The 11,680-nt window shown below is 45.3% G+C and overlaps 1 protein-coding gene across 1 annotated transcript in view; it reads right to left on the bottom strand.

Annotated features, from left to right (window-relative positions):
- The window catches only part of SYNDIG1 (synapse differentiation inducing 1), a 66,169-nt gene extending 55,180 nt beyond the window's left edge, over positions 1-10,989 (bottom strand). The window contains exon 1 of the mRNA XM_010004992.1: positions 10,424-10,989. Within this exon, the coding sequence (XP_010003294.1) occupies positions 10,424-10,903 (480 nt within the window). The 5' untranslated portion in view covers positions 10,904-10,989. The remainder of the gene's footprint in view (positions 1-10,423) is intronic.
- Between the last annotated feature and the right edge of the window lie 691 nt (positions 10,990-11,680).

Raw genomic sequence — 11,680 nt, 5'->3', positions numbered from 1 at the left:
CCTTTTCCAACCTGAATGGTTCTATGATCCTATGAAGTCAGAATTACTTTCAGTGACTTTGGGTTAGCTGACTAATCCTGTATAATCACTAATATTCTTCTCCACATAACTGCTCCTTTCATGTTTAACAGTCTCTTTGTAAATTTACATGGAGCTTTTCACAATTACCTCATAATTTCACTAATCTGACTGAAAGCTTTTAATACTTGCAGTAGTTAGGGAATAGCATAACTAATTAATTGTCAAGGTTTGGGTTATGAGCAAGACTGCACAGACAAATTCTTCTTCACTTAATATTAAGCTAGATAAGTTTAAGCAATCTGATCAAACTATAAGGTTTTTCTTTCTACAGGTGTGCCACCAGGGTCTCCTCCAACCAAATAATAAGAAAACAAAAGAGAACTCGTGCAACCATTAAAAAATAATAATTAAAAACCCCTGACAAATAGCATATTTTTCTTGGTTCAGATATTCTGTTCATCAGCAGAGCAAATTTCCCTAATAGATAGTCTCCTAACAACTCCCAGTTACTCAAGTTACTTTTGCTGAGGTGGTAAAGACACAGTCGAATTATCCTCTTTGAAAAGAGCTCTTCTACCCTGTCAGTCATCTGGCATCACTCTCTTCACAATGCTAGAAAAATCTTAGGATGAAACAAGGTAAAGTACATCCTGACACAGCTGCAGCCACCTAAGTGACAAGAGACAGGAGGATGACAGGCTGTGAAGGAACAGCAGCAGCAGCAGCAGCAGCAGCAGCTGTCAGTCTCTTCAGGATGTTGAAGGATTCACTCCTTTTCAGATGTGACATCTGGTTCCAGCAGTTTCCTCTGCAACTGCACAGCTGTGTCTATCCACGATGCACAGAGAATATTTACAGAAGGCAACGCTTTTCCACTGCAATTCAGGCTCTGTCTTGGAGACACATCTCCATGTTTCAATGTGAAAGATGTAATCTCAGCAAGGGCCACAGTCCTTCCCTGTGCCAAGTGAGCTGTGTTCCCTGCAGCCCTTGAATAGGTGCTCCTGTGAGAACAGATACCTGTGCAAACAGCCCTGTAGCAGAAATGACATATCTCTGAAATTACTGAGCACACAGTGGGGATTTCCTGCTTCAAAAGGACCCCTCCCTTCCTTTCCCCTTTCCCCATTCCCTTCCCTTTTCCCTTCCCCCATTTCCCCCGTTAATATACAGGAAAGAACCTCTGGGACTGTTCCCTCTCTAGCTGTATTATGTTTGCAGCTGGGAAGGTGAAATTCCAGACAAGGATAAGGGCCAGTGACCAAGAGATTTCTCTCAGATGTCTAAAGAATACTTTGTCTGTTTCTTCACTCTGGTTGGGTGGTCTATAGCAGACTCCTACCAAGATGTCTACTTTGTTGGCCTTCCCCTTAAACATTCAATACTATTGTCAGCATCATTAACTTCAAGACATTCATGGCACTTCCTAACATACCGGGCTACTCCACCACCCCTCCTACTTTGCCTGTTTCCTCTGAAGAGCTTGTAGCCATTGATAGCAGCACTCCAGTAATGTGAATGGCCCTGCCACATTAATGTGATGGTGACAGTGTCACAGTTTCCTGCTGCACAATGGCTCCTTACTCCTCTTTTTTGTTGTCCATGCAGATGTACTATGTGCATTCATGCAGATGTACTTCAGTTGGGCTGATGCTCCCACTCTCTTTTTCTCAGAAGTCCTAGTTCCCAGCTGGCTGTTCTCAGGCACTCCCTCAGTAACTAACTTACCAGTGACCCGTGTATCTTTTTTATCACCTGAATCTCCATCCTCTTCCCCCTTCAGCTCTAGTTTAAAGCCTTCTCAACAAGCCCTACTGGCTCTTGCACCAGGATCCTCTTCCCTCTTTGAGACAAGTGTATCCTGTCTGCTGCCAGCAGGCCTGGTGTTGTGTAAATCAATCTGTGATCCAAGAACCTGAAGTCCTGCCAGTAACACCAGTCTTGGAGACAGATGTTGATTGGCTGGCTCATCCTGTTTATTCCTTCATCAATCCCCACAACCGGAGGAGTAGAGGAGAACACCACTTATGCTCCTAATCCCTTAACCAGTCATCCTAAGGCCCTGAAGTCTCTCTTCATTGCCTTTGGACTTCTCGTTACTACTTCGTCACTACCTACCTGGCAGATTAACAATGGCTAATAACCCGAGGACTTAACAAAGAACAACAGCTTTCTACAAACATCTTTAATGTGAGTCCTAGGGAGGCACAATTCAGTTGTGGTGACACCTCCAAGGTAGGTGAACTGCTATCTTTGTAGTATCTTTGAGTGTATCTCTGAGTGTATCTTTGAGTAGATAATTTCTGGTCAGAGGTAGCTCTTTCATTTGGCAGAAAAGCAGAAGAAATGCCGGTGGCTGAAAGCAGAACAGATGAAGAACAGACACAAGGTGCAGATTTTTAACAGAGGTGGCGACTTTTCTGCAGTTATAATGGATTTTCTATTACACGAAGCCCTTTCTTAAATTGAGGTAGCTATCCCTGAAAGCTACGTGCTTTACAGAAACCAAGACACTGGAAGTGAACAGAAGCTCTGCATCCAGCCTGCTGCACAATGGAGGCTGGACTTGATGGTCACATAGTCCCTCACAGTATTGAAATGCCAGGCACACTGGAGGAGTCAGGCAACAATGTCTGCTGTGAACCACAGCTGTCAGCAACCTTTGATGGATATTCAGGAAACAGCCCTTTTGGCATTACTCTTTTTTTTTTCCTTCAAAGCAAACAGTTCAGCTCCCTGCACACACTGCATACAAAACTAATTTCTGTTATGGCCCTGTGGGATCTGCTTCAAATCCAGATGGTCCAGTGGTCTGTTTTTGACAAAGACCAACACATGACATAGCTGTAAGATAATATGTGCTCTGTTTCCCTCCACACAATGCCTGTTTCAGTAATGCAGTTAAACATTGTGTCCTATTCTGACCAGCACTCTGCATCCCTTTGCTCTTCTGCAAGCAGTTGGAGTTCATGTAAACGCAGCAGATGCCAAAGGCAGCATTCTGGATGGTAGCTCTTCCACCAAGGGCTGTAGTTCATCACTGCTCTACCTCCTCTACACACCTAACTCACCACTGAGCAGCATCTGGCTGATGCTTACTTAAGAGGCCATGCCTCTGAAACCTGTTTCTGTCATGCATTCTTTGTTGTGGTGATTCTTATACTTGTTTGCCTATTTATTTCTTTCTACCATTTTGAGTTTTGCATTTGCTCCTCTTCAATTTTAAAGGTATTTAAATGATCCATAGTCCACTAACCTTGACCTGGTCCAAGCTCCTCTTTTTTTCTGCAACTCCCAGCCTAAATTGCCTTGCAGCCACCCTTCTAGAACGGGCTCACAGAGGTCTCTTCTTGCTTGAAGGGCTTTTCATATATAACCTTGCAAAACCAAAATATATTAGGGGCAAAAAGCTGTCCATTCGTCCTCCTATCCCCTTGGATTTTGATCATCTCCCTTGTGATGTTTTCTAGACACCCACAGCCAGTCTGCCTATAACATATAAGTAACTTGCATTCCACATATTGCCACTGGAAGGGGATCACTGCAAACAGCAATAAACAGATCCATACTAAACCAGGCCAGTTGCCAGTCTGCTAAACCACACCTTTTTCCTGGGAGAGCAGTAAAGTAAAGCAAATGCCTTTAATCTCTGTGTGAGTGACAGGGGCTCCCAACAACCCTTTGCACTCCTGGGGAAGGCACTTGTGTATCGTGACACGCTCACGTCTCTGCAGGTGGGCCAGCAGCCACCACAGAGAAGTGGCTCTCAGCACCTTCTGCTGCCAGCTATTGAGAAAGGTGAAGCTGCAGGGAATGCACTGCAATTCCCCAGTGTTGCTATGTGTGGCGTGTGGCATCGCTTTAGGGCTCTCACTCAGCGCAAGGACCTCCACTGTCTGCCAACAGGAGGAGAAGAGCAGGTGGTCCCTGCAGAGCAGGTGATCTCAACACTGTGTGTTGAGGAAGATTAGGTCACCCTCTTCCTTGAGTCACTTCAGCATGAAGAGCAGAAGTACACAGTTCAAGCTAGGGGGGTAACCCTTTATGTTTGCCCTCTTTTTGCTCTAGAGCTGACAGAGCTTCCTTTGTGGCCTAGTCCTCAAAGAAGTGTGCCCCATCCCCACCTTCTGCAAATGACAGCATGCAGCTCATCCAAAGCTCATGCCACTTCCAGGCTGGAGCCCAGGGACCTCACTGTGCAGTCAGTTTGACAGCTCAAAGAAGTGATGATGAGACAGGAAATCACTCTCCCTGACTGCTATTAACAAGATTCATAGCAGGACACTTGGAGACTGCTGAAGGTGACTTCACAGCCACGCTTCCTTCACCTAGGGCTGGCTAATAAAGGTTAATATCCCTTGGCAGGGCTCAGTATCTCCAGACTCCAGTGGCTCCTCCGTTAAGGCAGAAAAATAAATCAAATGCAAATGAAGCATCATCACTCTTGCAACCTGTTAATAATGTGCCTGTGAAGGAATCCAGGGACATAAAGCATGTCCTGAAGGGTCAGACCAGTGGTCCATTTTGCCCCATGAGACTCTGCCTTTGACAGCAGCTGCAAGACACGACATAAACCTGGACACTCTGCAGTCCATCCCTTGTGCTCCCCCAGTAACCACTACTGTTGTGTAAGATGTATCAGAAAGAAAAGCTTTGGCAATTCCTTTTATTAATATGTCTTTACAGATTCTTCATCCATGTCTAATTCCTTTTGAACTTGCTGATTCACCACAACCTCTTGTGGCAGCAATTCACCAAGTGTTCACTACCCTGTATGTGAAGAAGAATTTTCTGTCACCTGTGTTATGCCAAAATCTTGCTAGCTCCTTCAAGTGTCCCCTGCCTCCAACATTGCAGTTTTGGCAAACTGCATTCACTCCACCCTTCCCCTTCATGATCTTGTGCAGTTGGCTCATACTCCCCTTGGCATTCCTCTCTACAAAATGGAGAGTCCCGACCACTTTCACTGCTCCTTGTAAGAAGGCTGGTACCTCATCTTGGTCATTTTCTTTGCCATTTCTATCTCCACTGTATCCTTAAGAAGTGGGGACCACACTCACCCATCTCATTTGAGAAAGTGGGTTGCACTGAACTTTGCTACAGCAGCAAAATGCTGCCAGGGCTCTGTCTTGTTCTCAAAAGTGCTCTTTCAGACACTCAATATACGGCTCGATGCACACCATTCTGTGGGACTTCATAGCACTGACAACGATTCCTCCACGGTCTCTTTCCTGAGTTGTAGCTCACAGTAACAAGCTCTGCATTGACTTCACATGGATTAGATTATTTTTCCATAAATTTACGAGTTTCCATTTATCTACACAGAAATACCTCTGCCACCATTTTGCCAGTCAGTTTCATGCAGTCCCTCCAGAGCTCTTCTCCACTGGCACGCCACCTGAGTCCCCAAAAGAACTGAACACAATACGCAAACAGGTCTAGATATTTCCAGAAATAAGACCCTAAATGCCTCCATCTTTCCCTGTGTCTTTATCCCATGTTCCTGTGTTCTTCTGAGCATGTGCCACAGGGCAAAAAAAACCAAAATGACATTCCCAGATCCACAACTCCTCCACAGGTGAGCTTGGGCAAGACATTAATTGCACCTTTTTCTTCAGTTCTCCAGATGCAGAATGGAGAAAATATTGTTGTTGTTTTTTTTTACAAGAGCACTGCAATGACCATTGGATTCATTAGTCAAAATGAGGTGCAAGATCCTGAAGGGAAATGGCCATAGGAAGCAAATACCTAAAGCATGCAAGACCTGCCTCAGATGTCATTCATGCTACAGCCTCCCACATCTTTATTAGATTGCCTCTTCACCCATGTTGCAGAGCTTCCTGGAAGGGTGACTTCACCATGCTCATCTCCTCAGGGGTTGTCCAAAAATGCTGTCTGGATATCTACTCCCAGGAATTACTCAGGACACAGCAGCTCAGCTCTTCTCAGCACGAAGCAAGAACACCCAAGCCTGTGCCAGCTGGCCATATTGAGAGAAAGGACACACGTCATGGGGCTCAATGTGCATAAATCCCCTGCAAGGCCTTCCCTTCACATCACAGAAGAGATGTGGCCAGGAGATGCTTGGGAATGTTGAGAAGAGGGGTTAGATGCAACAGGACACGGCTTAGAGACCTGTCTCTACACTGCTATGCTCATGTTGAAGGGATGAATTTCACAGCAGCATCCAGCAATTTGTAGGTGAAAAAAACAAGGAAGGCTTAGCTTGAAAGCACTACATTATCTTTCTTCTTTCAATTCCCAGAACATTCTATTTATTTCTTTTTCAGAGACTGTTTCAGGTGTTGCTGGGAAAATGAAAAAGGGTTTAAGAGAGAGCTCAGATGTATTATTTTATGCGACACATATGAATAATTCAATTTGCTGCCATCAATAGCTTGGGTTTCTCTAAATAAGCCATCTATCTAGGGGTTAGGAGGAAAACTAGCAGGAGTGTAATATGACAAGTGACATTTCTAGATAAAAGATGGCACTGCATACACAAAAGAACTCTAACAGTAGGGTATTTCAGCTAGCAACTGATGTAATATTTCACTGCTGCTACATTTGACAACTTGTCTGTCCATTAGTTGTGGTGTAAACTCATAAGATATTTATAAGCATTCCAGAGATAACTAAACAGGGAATAATTTTACTTCAAGGATATGCAATGAAAAGAGAAGTTTCAAGCTTTGACAGAAAGTGCTTTCATGCCTGGTGATTGCTGGAGCAAAGTGGGGCTGTATATGCTAATGAGAGCTGTCTCAGAAATGTTTTTTCCTCCAGACAATAATGATTTTCATAGGCAGTTGGAATAACATCACATCAGGCACTGAGAAACACCACTAGTGAAAGAAACACGGCCACATTGTGCAGTGACGTGCAGGACCCCTGCTCAGGACACCTCCTGCTTCTCTGCAAGGTCTCCCAGGTTCTTCAGAGGCAGCTTGTCAGAGACACTGGTGAGCTTGGGCAGACCCATCCTGAAGGGGCTGACAGGCAACAGAGCAGCAACCCCTGCAGTGCAGCTCAGTCAGCTCTTCAAACCAAAACCAAATTACTGTCAGTTGAAATAACTCATGTTTTTCAGAAACCTTCTCTGTGGTGAAGTTTTCTGCAGGAAAGCAACAGCTTTTCTGGTTACCAAGAGCCCAGCTCTCTTCAAAAATGAAACCCTGACAGCAACACCCTCATCAGGAGGGTCCATAAAAACCATTCTCTGCATGTGCCCATGGACTCCTGCAAGTATCACAGGAGACCATGGATACATGGACTACAAAGGGGTGAGTCAGAAGTTTCTGCATTTCTAAGAAACTCAGCACCCAGTCAGGTGCTTGCAGTAACACAGGCAGTGCCACAGAGACATGGGAAGGAAATAACTCCAAACCTCAGTGTTGTCTTGTCTCCCAGAATGCATTTGACTGACATGGCTTAGTTGGGAATACACTTGCCTTGCCCTGACATGTGGAGTGAGGCAGTAGCACACAGTTTTCAAGCAACAACAGCTGTTCCACACAAAGGTGCCCTCTTTAATAATGTTTGTAAAAAGTGGCTATTTTTAGAGTTTTCTTGCAGAAAGAAGTGTCAAAGCAGATATTTTACAACAACAAACCTTTTCAAGAGCTGAGCCCTGTTCTGACTGTGCAGCTCCCGTCCCTCAACGAGCTGTGGCATGACAGCCTGTGTGGCAACATACTCAGCAATGTGTTGAGTACTATCAATGTCAGAAGCAAATCCTTCAAGATTCTTGCAGTGGGGAAGGAAAACCTTGCAACTCTGTTATATCATCCTCTCTCACTATTCTCCTTTTAACTTCTGCTCCATTTCCGCCCCACTTCGAGTCTATTAGAAATTTTAAAAAGCATTTTCTTCTTGTCAGGTGGGAAAAAAAAGCTTTCTAGGGGGCCAGTCTCATGCTGCATGATGCAGGTGCTGGGTTTTTCACTTGGATAGAAAGGCAATTTTTTGTGCAGTTAGCAATGTGGCATGGTTCATTCCCCTACTCAGTGACTGCTGTTCTCAAACACATTTCTTCCATTCCTGTAGTCTCAAAATGTGAAGCTATTATCTGTAGTGAAGCTCTGTACTAGCCAGGCCCAGGAGGCCTTCATGCATCTGGCCACATAGATACAGCATCTGACCAAATGGGAACCAGGAAAGCACAACACAGCAGTCACTTTTTTTGCTAGTCTCATGCTGTCAAATGTATCTCTCATCTCCTCCCCATCTTTCTGCACTACCAGATGCATTCATAGAATCTGGACCTGCTGGGATGCTGCCAGTTACTCCCCATGATGAGACCCTTTGTGCTAAGTGCAGCTGCTCAGCAGGTTGATCATTTGGGCCTGGTTCATGAAGGAATGTGAAAATTGCAGTGGTGCAAGAGATTGACTAAGTAGCAAAGTGATGGAGACTGATACTGGGCTAAAAGCAGTAATTCCAGCAAAGCGTGTGGTTCCAGTCAGGCAGTTCCTTTCCCAGACCTTGCCTCATTTTCTCCTCCCTTTCTCCATTCCCTTGGTGAAGAAGAAAACCCAACACAGAGCAGAGGAAGATGCATGGGTGTGTACTTGGTGAATACCATCCACCTTGGAGCATGGGGCATGTGTATGTCAGGATGGCTGTCCATACACCCCTCTGTGTATTAGCACAGCAGCACCCAGCCAGGGTGCTACTGAGGCTGGGACTCCGTGGTGTCAGATGCTGTACACTCACTTAAAAGGGGATGCATTTGACCTCAGCAGGCTCCAGTCCAGAGAAACAGGAGAGAAAGAAGGAGGAGCCAGTGAAAACGATGCACACACTGTCACAGCACGGTACCAAAATTTTCAAAGATTCATCCTTTCTCTTCTTGAGATCTAGGGAGGGCAACGTTGAAGTCACTTTGCCCAGACCTTCAGTTTTATGGTGGTTTTCTAGAAACATGTCTTCTCCTGCATATTTTCCTGGCCTTTTTTAGGCTATCCTTCAGGAGTTGGTCTTGCTGGATTTGGATTGGCAAGAGTGAGACCTTTTTGTTTTTTTCCTTAATGTCAGGGCAGGTGTGTCAATAACAGCATCAGGCAACTACATGCCCACTGCAGTCCCTCGCATCACTACTGAATAAAAGAAACTAGGGCTAAAAGGCAGCAACTGGGGGATCTTGTTTAGATTAAGAAAATGAGACTTCCCACAGTCAATTTTGAAATGCTGCAGAAGGGTGTGATTGGAGCTAACATCCTCACATGCCTCAGAGATAAACTTTTTGTCTCCCTATGGAGGCATTGAGTATGGCATTAGTGGCACCCACTGGGAAATGCACTTCTCTCTCTCTGCCTTATCAAAGCAAAGAGAAAAGAGAATGAAAGAGAAGTTGGGCTCTTGTAGGATTACCCCTGTGCTGATCCCAGGGTGAAACACTGGTATTACAGGAGGTGAAAATAAAAGTTTTAGGAATTGTTAGGTCTCAGTGGAGAAAACTCTTGCAACAGAGAAACACAGCAAAATAATCTCTTGATCTTATCTTGGTGTTTAAGTTGAAGCTATGCCTTTGCTCCAGACAGCCAAGCAGCCTTTGCTAGGTTAGGTTTCTGTGTCCAATGCTGTAGAAATTTTTGTTATTTGGGAAAGTTTGGGCATTATGCACTCCTTCAATTGCCACATACACTAGCAAACACAAATGTGTGCTGCACTTGGACAGATGGTTTCAGCCAAAACAAAAATATTTTTAAAAGTAAAAGACACCATTTAAGAAAGAAGGATTTTGCTTTCTGAAGTATGCACAATTTGGAGAACTAAAGGCATCTTACTTTACTGTGAGTAACCAATGAAGCAGAGGAACCTAAAAGCAAACATTGCATTTGAGATCTAGTGAAGTGTTCCACTCCATCAGAAAAAAAAATATTTTATTTCAGAGACATGGGATTCATTGAGGCTTGAAACCCAAAGACTTTTGGGTTTGTGCCCATTCAGAGACAGAAAGGTTTTAAGTTTGAGCCAGTATGCAAAACGATCTGCTCAAGTCAGGAGTAAGTAAGAGATTATGTTGGCCTGCTGAATAGGACAAAGTCCACAGATTGGAAACCAGGATGCTCCTGGTCCCAACCTTGCAAAGCATTTAAGAACATGGGGCTTCTTCAGTTTCAGACCAGCCCATTCAGAGGCAAGAGGGAAATGCTAATTCCTGTTCAGGCCAGTGGGAACTTTGTGATGAGTATCCACAGAGTCGGGACTTTACTGAGTGAACAAAGGTGAGCAATTGCCCACTGTCCTGGGTGGAGGAGAGAGCGATACAGCTGATCCCATGCAGACCAGCTTCCAAAGCAGCTGATCCTATGCAGACCAGCTCTTGGAGACTGTACACTTCACCCCAAATACTCCCTTGCCCCGCAGCCTTCCCCACATATCCCAAATGACATCTGACCTCGAGCTCCTGGAAATCCTCCTCTTCCTCCACGTCGTAGGAGAGGGTGTGAATCTTGATGTCGTCTGCTGAGAGATCGATGAACTTGCTGTCCGGGTACTCCAGGCTGTCTTTGGCAGGGGATCTGTCCTCGATGAAGGTGGTTTCACAGCACTCGGAGCCGATGCTCTCGCCCCACGAGCGCAGCACGTTCTCCGAATAGAGGATGATGTTGGGCCGGTAGTGAGATTCCACCGTCTGCTGCAGCATGTTGGGGTCCAGGAGCTGCTGCACGGGGTCATTCCTGCCGTTCTTCAGGCAGCTTGGAGAGGAAAGGCTCCCTGCTCTGTGGCTCTGGTACTGAGGGGTCGGGTACACAGAGACCAGACCATCTCGGCTCTCTGCCACTAAGTTCCTTGTGTTAATTAAACCATTCCTTTTCCCAGCTTCGGTGATCTTATTGTGCATTAGCACACTGTTCTGCTCAACCAAGCCATCCATACTGGGAGGTGTCTGAGGGAGTGGGATGGGTGGTCTTTATTTTGTTGTACCTTAGAGGAAGGTCACACTGGGGCAATGGCTCCCATTTTCCTGATGAAGAAAGGAAATAGATACCAAGGTGAGGTCACAAGCAATTAATTACACACCAAAGCACCCAAATCAGCTTGTCTTTGGTATCACGTCACAAGGAAATAGAGCCACACGTGTGTGCACACCCTGCCCTAGCTCTCCAATTATATTCCCACTTGAAGAGGCAAAAACCCCCACCCCAGATCCATGGGGTGAACAGGAGCAGATGGACTCCTGAAGTGGCTTGGTAATTGTGGGCCCCTTCAGAGAATAGCTATGATGCCTCCTCCATCCTCCTGTAGGTACACCATCAAGCTGGGGATATTGTCCCTTTCCTCTAAAGGCTCTGATAAGAGAAGAAGAGAAAAGATAAAAGAATAATTTTCATTTCTCAAAAACATGCAATTATGAAGGGCAGGCAGCTGGTGTGTTCAGCTGCCAGTCTCCACAGCCACGCTTCACCCTTGACAAGCGCTTTAATACCCTTTGAAAACCCAGATGAAGAAAAAAGAAGCAAGTAGTGCTCTTCAAATCAACTGAAAAACCACCACCTGAAGGTGAGACTGAATCAGACCCAGAGGAATTAAAACTCCTCTGGACAGGGTCTCAAATGCCTCCGAGTCTGCCTCAGGGCGAAAGATTAAATGGCTGTGATGGGGCTTGTCAACATGACCATCCTCATCCAGATTCACCAGGAAAACATAGAAG

Source organism: Chaetura pelagica, unplaced genomic scaffold (genome assembly GCF_000747805.2).
Source record: "Chaetura pelagica isolate M959 unplaced genomic scaffold, ChaPel_1.0 scaffold8, whole genome shotgun sequence".
NCBI classification, from domain to species: Eukaryota; Metazoa; Chordata; class Aves; order Apodiformes; family Apodidae; genus Chaetura; species Chaetura pelagica.
The sequence above is the reverse complement of the archived record's forward strand: the minus strand, read 5'-3'. Positions and strand labels throughout refer to the sequence as shown.